Source organism: Pieris napi, chromosome 4 (assembly GCF_905475465.1).
Source record: "Pieris napi chromosome 4, ilPieNapi1.2, whole genome shotgun sequence".
NCBI lineage: Eukaryota > Metazoa > Arthropoda > Insecta > Lepidoptera > Pieridae > Pieris > Pieris napi.
In genome coordinates, this window is record NC_062237.1 from 12,792,916 (window position 1) to 12,815,843 (window position 22,928).

Genomic DNA, 22,928 nt, shown 5'->3' on the forward strand with positions numbered 1-22,928 from the left:
ACCGGGAATAGACATCAGTCGAAGTAGACATGAGGAGAAATTGGCTGTGCGAGAAATTAATCTGGAATTGTATAGGAAAACCACCTTTTGTATTTTGAAGGTTTTTAATAATTTACCAAACATTTTAAGAACTTCCTACTAGAGTTATTTAAAAATCGAGAGAAAAAAACACATTTTTAATTGAAATTGTAACTTTTATATGTTAATTACAGATTTACTTGTATTTTATTAATACACAAACATGTGTACATTGTTATACACAAGTAACGCAAATTCTTGATTCACCTGTTTGTCACATTACTCTGTTAGGAAGAAAAAAATAATATTTATTCTTTCATAACACTTATTATTACATTTTCGCGGCTCAGTTTTTGTTGGAGACTCCTTAAGGGCGTGGTGTGCTGGCATTTTTAAGTGTAAATATGTAAAAAAAAGGATAGATAATTAATTGTTAAATAATAATTACTGATCAGTAGAGGAATTGTGGGCTCCAAAAATATTTTATAGACATTTATAAGTTTTTTTTTATGTCGCAGTAATAAATATATCACCAATAATTGCACCAACCACATAAGTCAATCACTACAGTATATTAATAGTTTTTCTATTATTTACCAGATATGTAACAATAAACCGGGCAAGACAAGCATCAACTACTCCAGAACCTCTGGAAAGCTTGGAGGAAGACGAATCAGGCTCTGAAGAAGTCCAGGAACCAGTGCGGGCTAAGATCTTGGAGTCCGTCAGCAGTTTCGGGTCCTCTAAGCCATTGCAATACGTTAATATAAGAAGACCTCGACCAACTACTGTTAGTGATTCAGCGGATACAGCGCCATATAGGTGAGATGATCTATATATATAAAAGAAAGTCGTGTTTGTTACAACACTTATAACTCGAGAACGGCTGGACCGATTGCCATGGTTTTTGATTTGTTGGATTTGTTTCCGTCCCGAATAGCAGAATAAGCAATAAAATATCGGATAAGTTATCGAATAACAATAAATAAATAAATTAATTTTACGAATGCAAAAACCATATGGTGCCATCTGTTGACAAAACTACGCATCATTTTACGTCGAATTTGTGTCAGTTCAAGAAATTCCGATCTTGAGGTGAATGAGGAGATGCATAACCATGCTTTGATCCTGATCAAAAGATGTTGGATATCAGAAAGTGCTTAACATGCAGTATCGCCATATTGACGCTAGAGAGAAGATGCCTAATGTGTAAAACTGCCATTCTTCTTTCGCAATGGCAAGCAATAAAACATTTCTGTATTTGCAAAAGAGTTGTATTAATGTAATACTTAACATTAATGAAATCCTAAAATTAGTTAAATTAAAGTAACAACGATGTTATAAGGTTGTAGGGCGGAACGAAGTTAGCCAGGTCAGCTAGTTTTTTAATAAAAAACACTATTACACAGTAAAAACAGGACTCTCTTCTATTGTCATTCTTCCTTATCTCTACCCTAATAAGTTCGTTGATGGGGGTTTTAGGGTATGATTCACTAGAACTTCGTAAGGATTTAGCTTTGATCAAATTTGGTATAATCAAAATTAATAACGAAACAACATAATATTACTCATTAGCCATAATTATTGTAATTCATGTATAGTCTTACTCTTTTTGTGAACTTTACTGTAAGAAAAAAAAAGTTTATCTAAATTTTAAATTTTTCAGCAGAAACGCACTTTTTGATCGAGATCCCGTATTATCTGTATCGGAGACAGCTGGCTCTATTGATATTGCGAATGTTAGACGCACTACGACTCCAGGGTATGTTACTATTAGGAGGAGTAGACCCACTACCGAGGAGCCTTCTACAGTACAGTAAGTACCAGCCTTTTTTATGTTATTTTATGGAGAATGCTAATGTCCGTACGTAGAGTCTCTACGCCAATTGGTTCGTGGTGTGTTTGTGGTTGTTAAAGGGCTATCTGCTCCTAATCCTATGGAATTTTGATATAATGATTAAATGTTTTTGGTACGCTTTCTCTAAATCAAAAATTAATAAATCAGTGGCGCTACAACCTTTTCTGGGCCTTAGATTTCTGTATCTGTTTCATGATCATTTGTCAATCGAATAGGCAAGTAAGTGATCATCCTCCTGTGCTTGATACACGCCGTTGACTTTTTTTGGTTAAAGGCAAGCCGGTTCCTTACGATGCTTTTCTTCACCGTTTATTATCAAATGCGCACATAGAAAGAAAGTCCATTGATGAACAGCCGGGCATCAAACCTACTACCTCAGGGATGAGAATTTTTTTTTGGTTACATATATACAGAATCAAGTCAAAACGTTCTTAAGTATACTTGAAAATATCCCATTTAACACAATAATGTACGAGGATTTTTATGATTATCAATAATATGTCATATTTTTGTAGATATCAACAGGCTGAACAAGTTGAATCACAAGAAACTGCACTAGAAAGAGAAATATCTTCACCTTCATTGCAACCCCAATACTCGTCAATAATACGAACTCGATCTACGACAGTCACGCCAGAAGAAATTAACAGTCCAGAGCCAACGACTGTACTGTCAGTACAAATATCATCATTGTTAAACGCACCTAGTCCAAGTGAAGAGACGGAAAAGAATCAAACAACGGTATCAAATGAACCTGAAACAACCACGACAATTTTAACGACAACAACAGCTGCCACGACAACAACAGCTGCCCCAACAACAACACGTCGCAACATTCTACGTAGACGTGGCTCTACTTTACCAACCACAACAACTGCGGCGACAACAACGCAGGTAAGTTCTAGAAACTACTCTTTTATACGCCGCCGTAAACCACAATCTCAACCCAACGATATATCTGACTCACAAGAAGGTAATGAAATTAGGAAAGTTCGGTCAACTACGCCTGATAGTCGAGAAGATGAGAGTAAGCCAAACAGAAATGTCCAAATCCGGAGGTTTAGGAGTAAGTTCCAAGCGAGGCAAACAACCGATGATTCAGTTCCAGCCGCTGCTACCCAAGTGCAAAGGGGACAGTTTAGACCGCAGTTAACAAAAGATGAAGTCTTATCATTGACGCCAATAGACCTAGATGATAAAGACGTTGTAGGTACTGAAGATGATCCAAACCCACTTGGTAGACTAACAACTATTTCTGCCAAAATAGAGGATAGTGATGTTTCAGCAGCTACCGTTGATGAGAGAAGGCCAAGCGTATCTAGAGGACGAGGAAGATTTTCTATTACAACAGAATCATTAAGTCAGACTCTTGTCACACAGTCACCTATAAATCAAAGGAGACCAGCCTTTGCCAGGTTTACACCTCGACCTTTCGCTAGGCCAAGTACAAATGCTCCAACACTTGAACTTTCTGAGAGTAACATACAATCTAGAAATCGTGCTCGTCAATCTTTCAATCGACCAAGAATAGGATCTACGCCGATAGTTCAGGCAAGAAGACTTCCATTTCCCAGCCGAGTTTCTACTGCTGTCCCAGAAAATGTATTAAATGAGGACGATATTGTGGAAAATAAAGACGATATAGCACTTTCAGAAACAGCCATAGAAGAAAAAGAACATGACGATGATTATGGCGAACCCAATGAAACGACTAGAACACCTTTAAAATCTCGAGTTACCATCAGAAAATTAGGAAATACTGACAATGGTCTTATTAATGAATCTTTGATTGATGAAACGGGAAAAAGAAAATTTAGAATTATACGTAGGCGCCCAACAACCTCTACAACAACTACCGAAGCTACAGTTTCTGTCACTATACCCTCAACTAGAATTAGAAAAATCATCCGGAAGAAAATCAAGCCCATCGAGGATGAGGATGAAATAAAACCGCAAAACATTAATATTGTTAATGCAGGGTTCAAGGATGTTTCTCCTAATTTACAAAACTATGGTGAAAAGACGAAATCAAGTACTACTGTTTTACCTGAAGAAAATTTAGAAACAACAACGTTTGACGATGAAATTATCACGGAACATATTTTAACTGATTTAGTCAAAATAAACACTAAGAAAGATCAACAATCAGAAACCGATGTCAATACTTTTGAAGAGAAGAATGTATTAGCAATAGACAATGATATCCATGACATAAGTAATGAAGAAGCAGAACATGAAAATGAAAAACCCAATGTTGTCGTCACAGAGGAAGATAAAACAATTGAAATATCTGAACCTATTAACAGTGATAATGTAGAAGATGAAAGCCACATTCCATCTCCACAAGTAAAACAATCTTCAGAAGAGAATAGTGAGGTTTATGTGGATGATCCCTTAAGTGCTAATGATGACATAAAACCGAATAATAATGAGGCCAGCAACATCCCAAAAAATATTACGACGTTTGAATCGGATGACGATAAAGAAGTGTCTGAAAACAATGAAGCTAGCATAGAAACAACAACTATCGACTCAAAATCTCTAAACGACGACATCACAACAGTGAGTACAACGCCACAGCCGTCATCATCTACATCCCGATCAAGATTACCGTATAGACCGACCAAAAAATTGTTCACTTCAACAACAGAGTCAGTACCATCGAGTAGTAGAACTTTTAGTCGAAAATATAATCCAGGAGCATATACAAGTCCTTCAACTGTTGAAAGACCGAACTCATTTAGAAGACCATCAACCAAGCGGCCTTTATTCTCGAGACCTTTTACAAGAAGGACATTCCCAACAGCTAGGACTACTCCTAAATATCAAGACGAGGACGAAGAGGAGGAATATTCAGACGAAGAGCTTTTAGAGGAAGAACCTGAGAGTCCTTTAGTGTTTGTGCCACCAAATCAACTTTTCACTAAAAAAACAGATTCTGAAGAATATGAAGACAATGAAAATGAAGATAGGCCAGAAGAAGATGAAGCAGATGAAGGCGAAACTTACGATGAAGAGAGTCCTCTAAGTAGTATTATACCTTCGACCAGGAAACCTTTCTTTAAGCCTCGAGTAGTGAATTCCATTTCATTTAGGACGTCTACATCAACAACGGAATTACCCCGACTTGTAGGCGCTGGTAGCCAAAATAAAACTCTTAGTCGAGTGGCCAACAAACCAGTAGATACAACAAAGAAAAGAGTGCAAAATGTTCCGGTTGGTTATAATGTCCCAAAAACAAACGTTTCAAGCATTGCAAACGTAACTAAACCTACTTTAACTGACCTTACAAGCACTGTTTCTGCAGCTCCTGAAACGAGCCCTTCTACAATAAATACTAATGACGATGATTATTTATCCATGACTGAAAGTGCTACGACATTATTGGATAATATAAACGTTGACAACATTCATACCACAAATGTCATTGAATACGAAACCGTTACATCAGATATGGAAATTGATAATAGTACTGACGACTACTTAGAATATACAACAAACTATCCAAGTACGAATGATAATTCTTACATCAATACCCAAACGGAAGCTGCCACAAATAAAGAGACAGAAACAGAAAATCTAGTTACAAATAAATTAAATATAAATGAAATCACTACTACTGAAAGTGTAACGGAAATTACAACAAATATACCTCAAGTATCACCCATTGTCAAAACGCAATTCGATAAACTGTTTTCTATTAGCAGAGTCGTTGAGGTCTCATCAAAATCTGAAAAACATAGACTAAATAAAAAAAATGAAACTACACTCATCGAGGAGGGTAAAGTGATGATTGAAAAGAAACCAACTGTTGACAAAATCGGTGAAGTTAGTAGATTTAGTCTTATAAAAATAGTGGAAGATGAAATCCCAATTTATTTAACAAGACTAGGACACGTATATCCCGTAGACAATCCTCCTGATAACCCTATTCGCATAGACGAGGCCCGAAACGCTAGAGCTTTATTTGATTATTCAGATACTCACAAAGAAAATCTTGTGGCGTCCGAAAGTATGAATGAAGCTTATAGACACGTCAATAGGATATCAACGCCAGAAAAAAGGATCTTAGATAAAAGTAAGCCTCCAGTAGAACATATCAGCGACGATGACTTTTTGTCATACATTAACGAAGATAAAAAGAAAGAAAATCCAGAGGAAGAAGATAGTCACCTTAATTGGCAGTTTATTCCAGCTGCTTATGAGAACGAACAAAATAAAGAAAATAAACCTGCAAAAAAATTTGAAGTTATTACATTCCGCACTGCTGTAGCAGATCCTTCAACTTTATCATTAGAAGGTCTTTTTAAGACTGAAAACCCTATTAAAGCACGAAAAATTAGTGAAAGTCATAACCAACCATTTCTTGTTTACTCCTCATCTGTTCCAACACAAAAAGAGGAGCCTGATATACCCGTTTCAAAATCTGAAACCGGAAGAAGTATATCAACATTTGCAAATGGACAGGAATTAAAAGGATCTTCAGGAAAAGATGATGCTACTGTAAAATATCCAGTATATGTTTCAGTCCTATCATCATCTGAAACACTGAGTAAACCAACAGAAAGTTCAACAATATCAGTTCCTACCTCTACATCAACACAAAATCCCAGCACAAGCCCGCTTTTAGACCTTCTGTCGACAACAGAATCAACATCACCGGACACTCAAGCCCCTACTACTGAAGCTGTTACAATCACTGAAAATCCCACAACCGAAGCAGTTACAGAAGAAATAACCACCACTAAAATATCTCCTCTAGACGCTAAAAGATCTAAGTACTTCCCTAAAAGGCCAATAATTAGACCATCCAACATAACAAAGTACATTCCAGGGAGAAGTGGCAGGAAAAACAGCACAACAACGACAAAAGCCCCATTCGCTCCCAGTAAAACACGTTTCTCTGCGAATAGGGCTCAAAACGTGCCTATAGATGTTAGGAAAAAGAGTACAACTAAAACCTTGAGAAGTTTTACAACTGAAGTTCCAAGGTCGACGACTGAGAGACGTCCATTAGTAAAACCAATAAGGCCAATCCGACCTGCCTTTATTCCACGAAGACTAACTACGCCTTCTACAACCGACGGAGACATTTAAACTAGTTTACATACTTTTGACTGAATTATTTATAAGGCAGATATATCGTGGGGTGCTTTAAAAATGCTTCAAAAAAAAAATTTCTATTGTTGGAATTGTAAAGTTTATTTCCAGTAACGTGTACATATAGGATTGGTTTGATTGTAGTCACACATAGAGATTAAAGCTTTAACTTAATTATTTTAAAGAAAGTTTTTCTTACCAAAAATATTGTTTATTGTGTAAATCCGTTTTGGTCTGAAGACTTTCAAACGATTTAGTTTATGTTACGTGTAAGAATATTTAATTTTTTAGAATTATATTTAAATTTGTTACCATGTATATAAAAGAATCGGGATTATGTAATCTTATTGTAACTCCATATATAAGAATTTGTAATAAACATTTTAAAAACTATTCCACGTTATTTTTAGTATTAGAAATGATTGTTTTTTATGGGAATTGATTTATGTCGTGAAAAAAACTTAGTGAAAAAATATTGGATTTACTAATAAAGGTAAGTGATTCGATACTAACTACTTAGAATACGACTACAAGAGGAAATGAATAAAAAAATTCTAATATGTGGTTAGGATTCAAAATAAAATAACAAAACAGTAATATAATCGTACTACATTTTATAAAATATATATAACGATGCGCTGTGGTGGACATATTTGGTAATAATAATGTTAATAAAACTTCGTTAATGGTAGTCTTGCTGACCATGAGCAAAAAAACTTTAAGTTATGTAAATAATGTAATACATTCATTGCGCATGTCCGTTAAAGTTTTTTTTTAAACGTGTCATACCCGAGTATTACACGTTTTACACGTTAATAAAAACAAATCATTCTCCTGACTTTGAAACTACATACATTGAAAAATGTTAAACAAGCATCGTGTTGTCATCATAGGTCATTTATTCATTTTGTAATCCAGCTAACAAAATAATACATTCAATAAACAAATATACTAAATATATAGCCAAAGATGGAATACATAATATATACAAAAACGTTCAATTATTTACGAAAAGAAAAAATCAATAAAAATGACTAGTAATACCTAATTCATTAATATAATTTCGATCCTTTAACCTTACCTACTAATAATATAGACTACTATTCAGTGTCGCAAATTCAGCTCCCGTTTGCCAAATCTAATGCGGGTTCACACTTAACGCTCAGCTCGAGGGCCCTAAGAATCATCGTGTAGGAGTCCACTCATAATAGATTTTGACATATAGAAGTCATGGTTACACTGAAAAATAACTTAACATTTCATCTAAGTTAATGAGACAGGAAAACTTCAAAATTAAACCATCAAATTCGTGGATATCATTTATTATTAAAAAATATTGTTTCTCTGGAATGACGTAAATGGTCAAAGTTTATAAGTTTATATAGGATAGTATTAGATTGGATAACTATAAAATACAATTATAGAATATATAGTAATGTCGTTTGAAAGTGAAGCTACGAGGTTTCAACGTGACTCGTTTCCATGACAACGTGTTTCTCACGCGATGTCATCAGAATTTTGTAATACAAGATTTTTGTTTTCACATTTTATACCAACTTCTAAGAAATTGTTTGAGTAATAATCAAGTTTTGGTACATTTTTTGAGACATGGTGACTGTTTTATTCGGGCATTTACTTATTTTCTAATTAAACATATTAATTCCCTGGTTTTTTAAGCCAAAAACAGATGACGCTAATTTGGTAACATCACAATGGACCCATAATCAAATGTCAAAGTGCTGTGGTCGTCTCTCGCTAACCACGATTGCGATGTGATTAAGATGAGAGCAGAGTCCCCAAAGAAAGTAATTAAATATTTATGTATGTGTTTAATCAAATATACAGTATTTACAATTTTCTTAAAATTAACTCAAATTTAAAAAGTTTGGTCCATGTGGCAGTGTACCTTTAACGCTGGCAGCATTTCCTCACTGTATTGCGATACTTATTCGTTAAGCGTGGAAAGCACCAGCTCTGGGGTCACCGGTACTATCTACCAGCCAACTTAAATCTTTAACAAGCGCCTGTGCACTTTCACCCCACGGCCCAAGATTCTCAACTCCAAAGGGAACAAAATCGATGATTTAGGAAAGACTCTTATATTTGAGCCGTTTATTTTTTCCGCTTGCTCTGTGTTTAATTGACTATTTTCATAGGCACATTGACGTGCTTTGCGTGAAACGTGTCTTTCGGTTTATGCGTTACCAACTAAGCCACAGCGATGTCTTGAACAATTTGATACTGACTATATTAACTAACGATATATCTTTTTGAATCTGTAATTATACAAGTCATTTTAAATTTCGAACACGTTACTCAATTACGATTACGCTTAATGACTAACTCATCTTTGTTAGCGGTTAATTACGTGAGTTATATTTCTGGGTTAACCAAAGTTCACAAACTTTTCTTACATAATATGCTATACGTTTGCGCCCTTTTATTCTTGTTGGCAACGCTTCGAGATTAGACCCGAGTTTAATTTTCAAAAAAATTCGTCGTAGTAGTTCCTGAACATTTAATCTTCAGCAAAACTATATGTATGTATGACTTTATCTACACTTTATTACTATACGTTCGTATATTACTTAATCTTGAGTAAACTTATTTGATAATAGAGGCGGTATTTAATTTAAGCGCCCTTTTGAAGCAATAGGCTTTTATTCATTAAAAATACTTAACCTAAATAAAATTAGCCCCATAGATGAATTAAATACACAAATCACTATTTATTTTTCTTAAAATAACATAATCATCAGTTGTTAATTAGTCTAAAACGAACCTCTATTGAGTGTTTTGTCTTTCTATGTTATTTCACTTTAGAAGGAAAAACACAAAAGATTATAGAGGCTTGTAAGACATTGTAAGGTTTAAGTTGCTAAATATAATTTGCCTAGTAGTCATTCAAACATTTTCATTTCTTAATGTTCCTATGGAAATTTTAAGATTTTCTAAACCGGCTATAATCTTGGCATACAAAACCAGAATGTACTTTAATAAATTCATTATGATGTACGTTTTTAACGACTGTGTAATGAATAATTATCAACTTTAATTCGCTTACAAAATCACCAAATCTCATTAAGATTAATTACTATGCAAATCATAAATGCTCATAAGTATAATTTTGAAAGCAAGCAATGATAATTTAATTTTAATTTATTCTAAGAATTAGCTTTTAATTTCAACACACACTTATTTAATTTTAGCTGATTTAAAAGTTCAGTTCTCTTCATGAGAAACCATTAAGAATTGAAGGTATTTTAAAAATTGGTTTCATCCACGTTAATTTGGTTGTATCACCATGTCATATAGCATATCTCAATGAATAGGCAACGAATAGCAAAGGGAATAATACATTTTCAGTCCAATACATAGTATTTAACATACAAATTTTTAATATGAGTAAAAATAATCTCAATAAAATATATTTAATAAAATAAATAGCTTCATCAAATTCATCGCTTTCTTCGAATATTATTAAAGTCAAACTGACACCTATTTGATGACAAAATTAAGCGGGTTTGAAAATAAAACACAAATGTATGCTCAGTTTATTATACAATTTAAATCTTGACGTCTTTATCTGATATATAATTCAGCAAAATCCACAATGAAAAGAAAGTATCCAGGTTGTTCATTTATTTCTCGTTAATAAAGGCTCCTTGTCTGCCACAGTCCGACTTCTGAAACAAAGAAAAGTACAATTAATTGTTTGTTTAATAAACTTTGTACATACGTTTAAGGTACTTCAGAAAATCATATTGTTCTATTGGCTCCATATAAAATTTCAATAGAGCACAGTACAGCAGATTAAACTCCGCTAGTATTTTATATGACTATTTCCATACAAAAAAAATATTATAGTTAAATATCTAAATTTAGTGCATAATATTATAGTCTGATAAGAGTTACTGAAATTTATTAGTGAAAATTACGTTACTGTTTAATTTTATGTTAAATAATTTCCAATTGCGTAATTTATTTAAAAAAGCTGGCCAACGCTCAGCAGCTTGATACATTAATACAATGAAAATGAAATAATACATAACAAACAATAATTAATCTATCGAATAATAAAAATCAATGTCAAAGTGTGAGGGGAGCAACTATGAAAAATAGATATATAAAGCATATCAAAAGGCTTTAGTTGCTTCATGTCTACCTAAGATAGAGTCGAGAAAATATCGGGGCTAATCTCTCATAATTCAACTTAATCGAAATCCAAGTTTCTCGTGCGCATTCGGTTTCACTCCATTGATGGATAACCACTCTAAAAACCGCGCAGCATCCGAGTGAAAACAACTTTCTCCGTAACCTGTAGTTGTATAATATTTATCTAATTCGTAATCAATGTTTGTATTTATATATTATAAATCGCGTGATAAACTATTTCGCGTGAATTATTGTGAAAGTAGTTTGTGCTAAATTTCCTTTACAATTTAAAACAAGTCGAAAAGAAAATTGCCGCATTTTAATGGACATAATTAAATAATAATAATTCTTCTTAATAAGTCTTTAAATAATTTTGATATTCCTATATCTCTTATAGAATTATATAAGTTATGTAAAACCTTAACATGGTACTAGCTAAATGACATCAGATTCATAAAAAATTCCAAAGTTACAATAAAAAATGTTTATAAATTGCCATGTTACTAAATATGGCTTGAGTGACCAATTTATATGTTAATTTATTGGTAAATTCTAATGTAGGAATAAAAACGCGTACTTGATATAACTTGTATGGAAATGTGTTTTTAAAATTATTCTTTTAATAATCGTTATCGCAAAGGTACACTTTCTGGGCAGGACAGAATCCTAATCGATTTCTTACCTTTTAAGAAAAGTTATTAATGAAATAGGTACTCCTGCATATATATATATACATTACGGGAATTCTCTTAATATATAATTTATATATGAAATTCGCGTCGTGCCTTCTTAAAAATCGTTATATTTAAACCGTCTATAAAAATATGTATGGAACTTGAGTTGGGATGTAGAAAATTCAATGCTTGAAATATAAACGTAAAGTACAATATTAATTGTTTTTATTTGCTAATTGCTTGTAATTAAAAAATATCTTTGGATAATTTGGATCGATTAAGAGATTGCAAACGATTTTAAAAGCAATTTTACAAAGAATGCGTTATGTAACTTTTGGTGACGCGGAATTTCGAGTATGTTTTATAACGAGTAAATCTCAAATCAGACCTTAATATCATATTAGATGCGTTAGTTTCAGAGGTAATACACCAAAAATCGTCTAACGTTAAAACCACGAATCTAGCTAGCACGTATTTAAGAAAATTCTTTGAGTGAAATCCCACCATAGCATTACAAAACACCGGTATTCGGGTTATGCAAAACAGTCAAGATCAATACAAATATAATATAACGTAACTAGCCGTGTAGGCTGTTTAATATTAGCTTGAAAATTAATTGCTTAATGTGAGCGTTCTATTAGAAATAATACGGTATGATGTTATTTATATTATATGGTCATGTAGGTTAGGGGATAATTAAGGTATCAAAACGCTTACGTATCATCTAGAAAATGTTTGAATAAAATATTCCTTTTTGAATAGTGTGTGCGAATTTAGTTTTTTTATAAAACTTAGTGCATATGCCATGCTATTGTCCGTGTCTATATATTAGTTTTTATATCCTTACTTTACAATAACGCAAATCACTATATAATAAGCATAGAGTTGATTTACATTAATAAAATTAATAATTAATTTTATATGTTTAGTGAAATTACCAGAAACTATGTTTTGCTTATTAGATGCATCTCTATTTATTTATTGCGTACTAACTTAATTAAGAAACAAAAACAACACCAAACACGAAAATATCAATACAAATAGATTAACACTTAATATACCTAATTTGGTTATATTGTGTGATGGTGTATAAGTCAGGTTATTTAGAATATTTAGAATCGTTATAGTGGTCGTTGTATGTCCGGGCTGCCCTGCGATTCTGTAACTCACTTTTCGAACTCACACAGCAGTTTTCGCATCGGCGGTGGCTCTCAAATCAGTCGTGAAGCAGTTATTGTATGATTTGGCGTTCTGAAAGCGGTAGGAGCTTGTAGTTTATTGTATATCAGAATGCCAAATCATGAAATGACTGCTTCACGACTGATTTCAGAGCGACCGCCGATGCGAAAACCGCTGTGTGAGTTACAGAATCGCAGGGCTGAGCGATACAAAACTGAATTTTGTGTTGATGTGAGGAGTCTTTTAAATCAAATAGTCACTTATAACACTTGTTATCAAATTAGTCTATCCGAAGGTGACGTTCGGTGAGTAGTAGTCATTCAAGGGGCCGATAATGCTAATTTCCGAACCGAGTCAAGGCTAGGCCGCATGTCGACATACATGGGCAAGTTTATTTAAATTGCATTGGTTTGGCTTTAGATCGCGAGTAAAATACTATATACCTGTCTCATTAGTAAAATCCCTCTTCTATATATACTTCAAAACTAAATTAATCTTTATAACTAAATATGGGTATTGCTGACCATTATAAGTAACTGGAGTTGTACGACTATACGGGGATAACTGGTAAAGAAAATATAATAAATACGTACTTTTATTATTAGATTTCCAGTTTGTTTTAAAAACAAATAAAATGTACAATAAATCTTGACAAACTTTTGATCACAATTTCTTTCTTGCATAGTATGAGTTTAAACGCCAGCGAAAACCATGTGTTTTCTGCTGCATTGGCATCATAAATCTTAAAATTGTAAATAAGAAAACATACATGTAAATGTTTATTGTCTTTAACTTGTAATTGTATTAAATTGATAGTTTTTAATTTTTTCATTATTTCCAATCCACGTCATTGTATAAATAATAAGGTGTCTATTACTAACACCATGAATACTACACCTAGCAATTAGACAACAAATTGCAATTCTGCGTAGATTCTGACCTTTACTTGAAATGATTCAAGACTAAATAGTCGTATCACGTAGTTGTGCCTTGATTGTCATTCTAGATATATCTAGTAAACATGCTTTTAGTGCGCAATTCAAACCTGTAGTTAAGGTAATGTGTTTTACAAACTATAAGTACAAAATTAAAAATAAAATACAAATGTATAAAATACATATACATGATCTCATTTTGTATGCAAAATTTCGCTACATCAAAGAAAGGTCAAACGCACTTTCCAATATTTTTATAATTGACTTTTATTCTCTCCACTGCTGCCGTGTATTACAAATGACAAAACTGGATGGTCTTGGGTTTAAAATGACCACATATTAAACTTAAAATGATATATCTCTACCACATGACCCATCGGGACCTTAAATTATTCTTAAATATATTTTTACCTTATAAAATAATTATATTATTCTTCGATCGATGTAACGATTTTAATTAATAACCGCGAATGTCTGGTTTTGCATCCGTCTGAATATATGTCTGCGTAGATCATTAATTTTGTTTACATACAATTTATATGTTCCATATATACTAGTTACAAGTACGAAGCGGCCAGATCACCTTGAGGCAGCATTCCTACAAAGCCTGTAACTGGTGACCTACGTAGAGCCATTGGCTTCCTGTGTTTTTATTAAGTCTTACTAGCAAAAACATTACACAATTATATACTCATCCCATAGACAATTTTGTGACAAATATAAAACAATTGAAAAATGTTGTCTTGATCCTCAAGATACTAACTAAAAGGGAGGGCTATATTTATATGTAATATTTAAATTGAAGTATCTATTCTACTCAAATACTAGTGTGTCAGAAATCGGTTTGTTCTTAAACGTAATATAACGTTTTATTAAATGTTTTACTTAAATAAAATACAAAAGATTTTAATAATTAGAACCTTAAAGTTTTGAATCTAATCTAATGCGTGACATTACCTATGAGTTCTAGTTCATATTACGAGTACATGACAAATAATAATCCTTGAGTTCTAAGTACTATTAATTATTTATATCTTGGTACATGTCAAGTTGGATTAAACTTTTGGCAATATATTATGTAGGTTGTAACTGTAGGCGTTACTAATTACGAGGTATCATCTTATACCCACACAATTCCTTTATAACGAAGTTATTCTTATATGGTAAACACCACGCACAAAAACTAAAGCCTGTACTGCTTAAGCAAGTACTCATTTATCTTCTTCATCATTAGTCTATATATCATTAGTCTTCTTAATTATGTTTATTAATTCGAGAAATTCTATCTATAATCTAAATCTATTCCGTTATATGCTGTTTTGAATTTCTGTACGAAATAAAAACAAAGTTTGTAGACATTAATTGTACCGTTTTAAATTACCTGTCTTATTTCTCAGCGTAAACGTTTGACAGAAAAATAAGAAAAACTACTTAAGCTAAAAGAAATGAGGATTATTAAATTAATAACAGGGATTCTATTTTGTCTACAAATGAATTAAACAGTAATCAAACCCACTGAAGTATTTCCGAACGAATTCGGCTAAAGGTACTTTATTCAAGAAAAAGCGTACCAATTCTTAAAAGACCGGCAACGCACTTGCCCACTGGCATTGAGTGTCCATGTTTTATTAACCCCGGATTCAACGGATTAAATTCATTGGAACGAAATTTAAATATAAAGGCGATTTGTAAGACCTTGTAAGACCAATTTTCGCACAATACCGGTCCATCCCACGTTTTTTTATTGAAACCAATAACAATCAAAGCCTTATGCAACGCTAACGTTTAACGGATACTACGGAACCAACAACGTGATACCTAGGGTACAACCTAGGATACAGTCAATTGTCAGATATGTCATTAACGTGATTTGACATAAGGGAGTCATAGTTCGTGCCTATTGTCGACTCAGAATCTTGCCCTGATTTTTAAAAGTAATTTAACGAAATATATCTATATAGCATCTTCTATCTCTTACTATTCTTAAGACGGAATTATTATTTTTATACGCTATCTGGTTTTGCTTGCTTGATTGCTTGAGCTGTCTTTTAGAAGATGGGTAATACCATAATCACTAGAATTATTACGTTTATACTGGTTGTTAAATGTATAATACCTATAAAGTATTCTAAATAAGTCATTTACAAGTAACAGACAATATTTCATATAAAACTTTAATTTGAATTAGTTTTGTAAATATCGACTTATCTATTAATAAAAAAAACAGATTTCATAAAAAACCTTATTCCTAAACGTAATTAGTAATTTATACCACATACATTTGTGTTCTCAAATATATTTCCTTAAGACAGAATTCTATACTTTTTATTGTTCATATACCGTGAAAACCTAATAAAAACATGTTATATTGTTAGCAAATATTAAATTACATATAATTTTTCGCGTCGAGCGTATATAGGTAATGAATAGTAGCGGTTTCACAAGAGCAATTCACCACAATTTCAAGCTACATACAGCATAATTAGCTTAGAATGTGTCTCGTGGTCAACTGACCGATTTATCCAGGGTTAATGACCATATAACAGTTGCCACAGATCTTCATATAATTGAGTTTGAAGCGGCCACGGTTTATTGATATGGGAGTAACCGAATTTATTGACCTTCGTTGGCCCGGTTCGAACAGTAGAAATAAATATCGATGTATAAGAGAAAAGAAATATAAAGGGGTTTGATTATGTCATGTTTTTAACGAATAAACTCTAAAAATAAATAAAATAAACTTGACTACAACTTGACAAAATGTCTTTTACAATTATACAATTTACATTTATTTCCGAAATATTTATAAAAAATTATCATTTTTGCCTTCCTAAAGCCTTGTAAAGTCGAGACAAGCTACTTAGAGCTAAAAATAATATTTTGAACCAAATTGCAAGTTGCTAATGATCTGAGCAATAAACAAGTTTGAAATGCGAAAAAAACAAGAGCATTTTAAATTAGTTTTCTTGATTGCCAATTGTTAAAAGAATGTGTGATGGAATGTAGATGCATGAATCACTTCGTATTTTTGTAAATTTTAAACATATAAATCAGGTTTATGAATCCGAAATTCGGCAAAACATAAAAAAAATTGTTTGAATTCATTTGTTGTGTATTTGTGTGTGTGTTATTCACAACATGTGTTATTAAAAACATATTTACACTATCATTTGCACCTAATGATTCCGTACACCACCGCATACCACATAAAATATTTTAAATAGTCAATTCAAGATTTTTATTTAACTTTTGCAGTTTATTTAAGACGTAGTTAAAAAATACACGGATCACACTCCTTACACAAAAATTTAAACTTGCAGGGCAACTAATGTGCTTAGATAAAGATACTTATTTTATAAATTAGTCTCCAATATTTCGTAAAAGATTTCTGTGATTGTTCAAAAATCTAAAGATTTTAACTTACTAAAGAAACAACTTTCAAACAAAACTATTTAAAATTAAAAACAAAAGTGCAAAGCGACACGCTCGTTAACCCAACAATATATTCGTTAAAATTATGTTAATGATGAGAGAGGCATTACGTCATGAAACTGAGATATTTCTTGACTTTACATTTACATAAATCTGCCGGATATATGTAATCGCTTCTATAGTTCAGTTGCTAGGTAAATTCATATAGGATTAGATTCTAATCTCATTAAAAAGCCAGTTTCTTATACGTATAAAAGAAATTACATAAAAAAATATAAAATGATTTAAAATGTTCAAACAGTCATAGCTTAGAGCGTTAAACTCTAAAAGGTTGTGGGTTACTAAGAAAACAATATTTCGTTTGTAAGCACAGAAAGTTAAGCTGATCTTGTAGTATCTATCTCTCAGTAGCGCTACAACCTTTTTAGTTCTGCTTTAGATTTTGACTTCTGTTAAATGATCATTTATCAATCGAATAAGCAAGAAAGTGATCCTGTACCTACCGTTGACTAGCTATCTAATAACGGTTCAACTATAACAAGATTCCTAATAAACAATATATTTTAAAACGCGTATTCTATATTAACGCGTAATTTTCTATATTATTATTACACAATATATACTAATTACAATATAAATACATCAAAGTCAATTAAAATACATTCGAGTAATTTATTTTGACACTTGTAATGGGCTTGTTAGACAGGTTTCAAAATAACAACATAGTTTTGTTCTAATATGTGAAAATATCAGGTTTTTCTACTATTATAAGGAACCTTTGTAATACATCCGTTTTAAGACATGCTCTAGCATAACCTACAAACTTTTAAAGCTATGAATATTGGAGTAGTTAAATGAAATATATTTATGGGACACTGGCGTCCACGCTAGTAAAACGATATTGGGAAAGCAAAATTCCTTCCCAAAGGCATATATATTAACATTATGTTATTGGAACGAAGTTCCTTATTTGTATTGAGTTAGGAAGTAGGAAAATTATTAAATTTATATTTGTGTATTCTACTTTACTAATTGTATTAATGTTTATGTCGATTGTGTTTTGTTTAATAACAAAAATATTTATAGAATTATTAAATAATAATAATTTTGTTGATACATCTTACTACAACCAAACCAATTTTACTTATTATTTATTAGTTAGTAACAATAAACTGTTAATATAATATTAAATTAAACTTACCATGTTTGTCAACAGAGTGTAAAGGAACGCCGTCCATTCCCGCGTCGTACGAGACCCACCACAATCGGACCACAGACAGAAACCACCACAGATATCGAAATAACAACACGACCCACAAGGCGCGGGAACAACAAATTCAAGAACCGAAAAACGGAAAAAGATACAAAGGAAAAGTCATCTTCCGAGAAGCCATTGACGCGAAATGAGAAGCCTGAACGAACGTTCTTGCGCCGGCGTCTTGGTGGGGCGAACTGTAAGTCCGGTTTTACATTCACAATTTAGTACAAAGATAAAACTATCTTATAACAATGCGGTTAGTGCTAATATCCCGTGATGGTGTATGTACTTAATTGGTAGAATGTACGCTACGACGCAATTTAAATTTTCCTATAAATGTATTGTGTAGGCCCTTGTAAATATTAAAAGTATGCCAATCTAACGACAAAGGACGGTTGAGTCATTGCTTAATGACTCAGTTTTAATCATTTATAAATTCCGATATCCGAGCTAGGAGATACATTAAATGTTTATTAGTAATCATAACAATCAGTATTAACAATAATATTTACATAGTAATAATAAAAATTTAAAACAAATTTTAAACGTTTGGTCCCTGTGGCAGTGTACCTTTAACGCTGGCAGGATTTCCTCACTGTATTGCGATACTTATTCATATTAAATTATTTGTAATAGGTAAATGTTTATTTAGAATTAATGCTTGATTTTGATTGTAAAAGGGTGAAAATTACATTTTTAATATCAATTGTGTCTCCTATGGACTTTTGATAGTAAACCTTAAGTTATCTTTTAATATACTGCTGGAATCATGCCTGATAATAATAGCTATACATAATGCGGCGTACGTACTAGGATTAATCTGTCTTAAACAGAATGAGAAGAATTAACTTATGACTGATGAGGCAGACACATCTTTTCGTTTGTTTCATGATCATTGTTTGTAAGTAAGGTTATCAACCGTCTTTGAAACACAAGCCCATATTGCCGGGAATATTTTCACTAATACATTTAATAAGTCTTTTTTTTTTAATTTATTATACACATAATAGGAAATCCTACAGGAATTCTCGTAGCACCCTCCGTAGCGCTACGAATAGGAATAAAACTAGGTGAATAGGTGGCATTGAATTATATTACACGAAACAAAATCCTTTTGACCGTGGCAGTGTTTACTTGGGGTGACCTTTCGCCTTATTTGTAAACACTACAATTATCACATACTACTTTTTCACATCACAAAGATGTTTTTTAATGCAATAATTTTCATCCTGTATTACTACTTGACTTCGAGAACTCATTATTATATATATATATTTTTCTTTTTGTTCTATTTTAATAGGAACTTAGTACTAAAATGAACATTGATAAAAACAGATTTCGTGATAGATAGTTATCTTTATATTTATAATTCTACTGTATGTACGGTCACTGAACTCCTCACAATCGGCTGGACCGATTTGAATGAATTTTTTTGTATGTCTTTGGGTGGCGCCCTGGATGGTTTGGATTCACAAATCAGCTCGGCAGATGGCGCTGCAGTCGGTAACTAGGTTATTTATCTATACAGCAAATAAACAGCTGGTATATATATAAATCTTCTGTGTTCGTAATTAAACTCCTAAACGGCTGGACAGATTTTGATGAAATTTTTCAAGTGAAGTCCAGAAATATTTACATTTTAAGATATATTTTTTATGTAAGACGTGTGTACAGGTCAACGTCTGTCGGATCTGCCAGTATCTTATAAATTTTGATGAGCGTGATAATTTTTTGACACGGTCGTTCGCCACGTTTGATTTCACTTTTTTATTCGCTTTGGTTCTGATATCATGTTTAGGATGAACTTGAAATTATTTCAATATTAGCCAATTATAATAATTACGTCCCCAATAATATCATCTTAGTGTTTTGTGCATGTTGTAAACTATTAGATAGAATGGTACTTAAAGCAAAGAATATAACATTCGAACCTTCACTATTGTTCCCTTAGGGCAATTGCGTGCCTTTCTTCGTCTCATTGAATTATGTCAAAGATATACGAGGTATATCAGAGCTTATAAGTTATAGTTTTGAATACTGCTACCAAACCGTTCTTTGTTCCACAGATTCTAGCGCCCACTTACATTAGCGTTTCCCCCAGCATGCTAAGTAACCAAGCTACGTACCGAGACCTATATAAATCAAGTGCAATTCGACCTCTAGAGGTCAAGTTACATGCAAATAGAACGTGTTTCGTTTCACACAAGTTTCACATCCTCTGCCTTTTCACTTCTCATTAACGATGTTTTTGTTCATTAGAAATGTGCTGCGGATTAATTGACGCAATCGTTCGTAAAGTATTAAGTAAAAAATTTACACTTACTTCTACTCTCATCCCTGCCTTGCGATTCTGTAACTCACTTTACGAACTCTCACAGCGGTTTTCGCAGCGGCGGTCGCGCTCAAATCAGTTGTGAAGCAGTCATTTTACGATTTGGCATTCTGATAAACAATAAACTACAAGCTCCCCCCGCTTGTCAAGACGTAATGTGAAATTGCTTAACAGAATACCATGAGATTCAAAAAATGACGTGAGTGACGAAGGGAGCGTTGTTAGTGCGAGGTGATCTTACGGATTAACAGGAAATCTGAGGCCCAGACCTAAACGTAACTTACTGAGCGCCATTGATTTTTTATTAAACTATTTGGAGACCAAGGCTCGCTTTGAATCGTTGCGCTAGTAGTCGCACTTAGTCCTTCTTGAACACCCATAGTTACCCATTACACAAATAACTTTATAAACGTAACGTACTCAAGCGCATATAACATGTAACCTTGATGGAAAACTGAAAATCGCCGCCTGGTCTGCGGACGCCCCAGCTTAATTATATCCCAGTATCCCAAACCAAATCCCGTCCCATCTTTCAATGGATCAACTACATCCCATTCGGCCTCTTGCTATCGTCTCTAGCAATGCCTGTTGGCTCCAAAATGGCTGGAACATTGACGGAGGCAAGAGAGCGGCGTATTAATATATATTTTAAAAAATATTAATAGAGATTAAGTTATACTTATGCTACAAGAGTTAGTGTTCTTATCATTAAATACGATACGTATTAATAGTTAATTAATACCTTGTTAACGACATAGATTTACTCAATAATTTGATAACGATAGTTGATCATGCAATACGAGGGTCGCAGTTTCTCACGCGAGAGATCGTTTAACTTGTCGTTTAGCAATCATTTCAAAATATTGCATTTATCACACCATGAATTAAATTAAACTTTACGGCCTGCGACTTTAACTGCGTAACGAGAACGAAATATATATTATATTTCTTAACACCATCGAAATTTTCTAACGAAGTTTTTTTGCTACATTTTCTCCGTAAAAAGTTTGGCTGTTTTGACTTATTAAATAAGACGGTAAACCACGTTTGATATTCTTTTTATGTACTATAGAAATATTGATTGCTTAAATTATGAAATTACTATACAGGCACAATACTGAGGTTTTTCAGTTTATTTTTTTTTTGTTCCAACAAAATCATATATATTAATATCGTCAACAAACAGACATCGATAAACAACAAATTTGTATACAGATATGGATAATTGATTGTCGACAGTACGCAGTTTATACGCATGATACAATGTTAAAGTAAAGAATTTGTCGTTTTACTATGTTGTTACAACATATATATATTTCGTCATAACTGAATATTAGACGAAAATATCACAACATTTTTGGTCTAAATTAAATTTCGGGCCAAACATATTCCGATTTAGGTCAGTTTTCTATGCCTAGCTTAAAACAAAATTGTTTTCATAAGCATCAAAATTCTCTATGGAATTAAAGTCTCCTCAAACTCAGTTTTTAAAATCAGTTAACGAAATTGGTTGTCAAAAAAGACAAGAACACCATTACTAAAACATTTTTAAACCTACGCCTGGACATCTGACAGTTAAGGCTAGATTTGAAGTATAGATAACAGGAATTCTGTCTTATAACATATCCATATAATCTGTGGAAATTACGCGAAATAAGAACTCGGAAAGCGCGTCCTACTAAGGTAGCCTCTAGGCAAAAACAGTGAAAGTAGCCGGTCAGGTGTTTCGCTTTCTTTCAGCGTTATGTAATGTTTATGACAGATTTTAACAAGTCAACGTAACTCTTACATGTTCTAGAATTCTTTTAATTGCCCGCTCTATCTCACGTGATTATGTAAACTTTGTTCACAGTCTTAATAATGGCATTTAGGAAGTAATAGTTTTTATATAATACATTTATAGATACAAAAAGCGAGAAAAATAATGTTTTGGTTAGGTGAATGGAAATATAATTACAGACATTTAATTACATAGCCCAGTTGCTCT

General features: G+C 32.7%; 1 protein-coding gene and 1 long non-coding RNA gene across 4 annotated transcripts in view; one reads left to right on the top strand and one right to left on the bottom strand.

The window, feature by feature from the left end:
* The window catches only part of LOC125049015 (flocculation protein FLO11), a 76,481-nt gene that overhangs the window by 46,218 nt on the left and 7,335 nt on the right, over window positions 1-22,928 (top strand). Inside the window, exons 17-20 of one of the 3 annotated variants that reach the window (XM_047648009.1) lie at window positions 619-840; window positions 1,685-1,834; window positions 2,392-2,770; window positions 18,568-18,805. In XM_047648009.1, coding sequence (XP_047503965.1) covers window positions 619-840; window positions 1,685-1,834; window positions 2,392-2,770; window positions 18,568-18,805 — 989 coding nt within the window. Of the gene's footprint in view, window positions 1-618; window positions 841-1,684; window positions 1,835-2,391; window positions 7,370-18,567; window positions 18,806-22,928 lie in introns of those variants that run through there. The other 2 variants (XM_047648007.1, XM_047648008.1) reach the window with 2 other exon arrangements.
* Window positions 10,521-18,691, bottom strand: LOC125049016. The gene is made up of 2 exons (XR_007116929.1): window positions 18,553-18,691; window positions 10,521-10,662 (listed from the first exon to the last, which is right to left on the bottom strand). It is a non-coding gene; the product is annotated as an uncharacterized LOC125049016 (long non-coding RNA).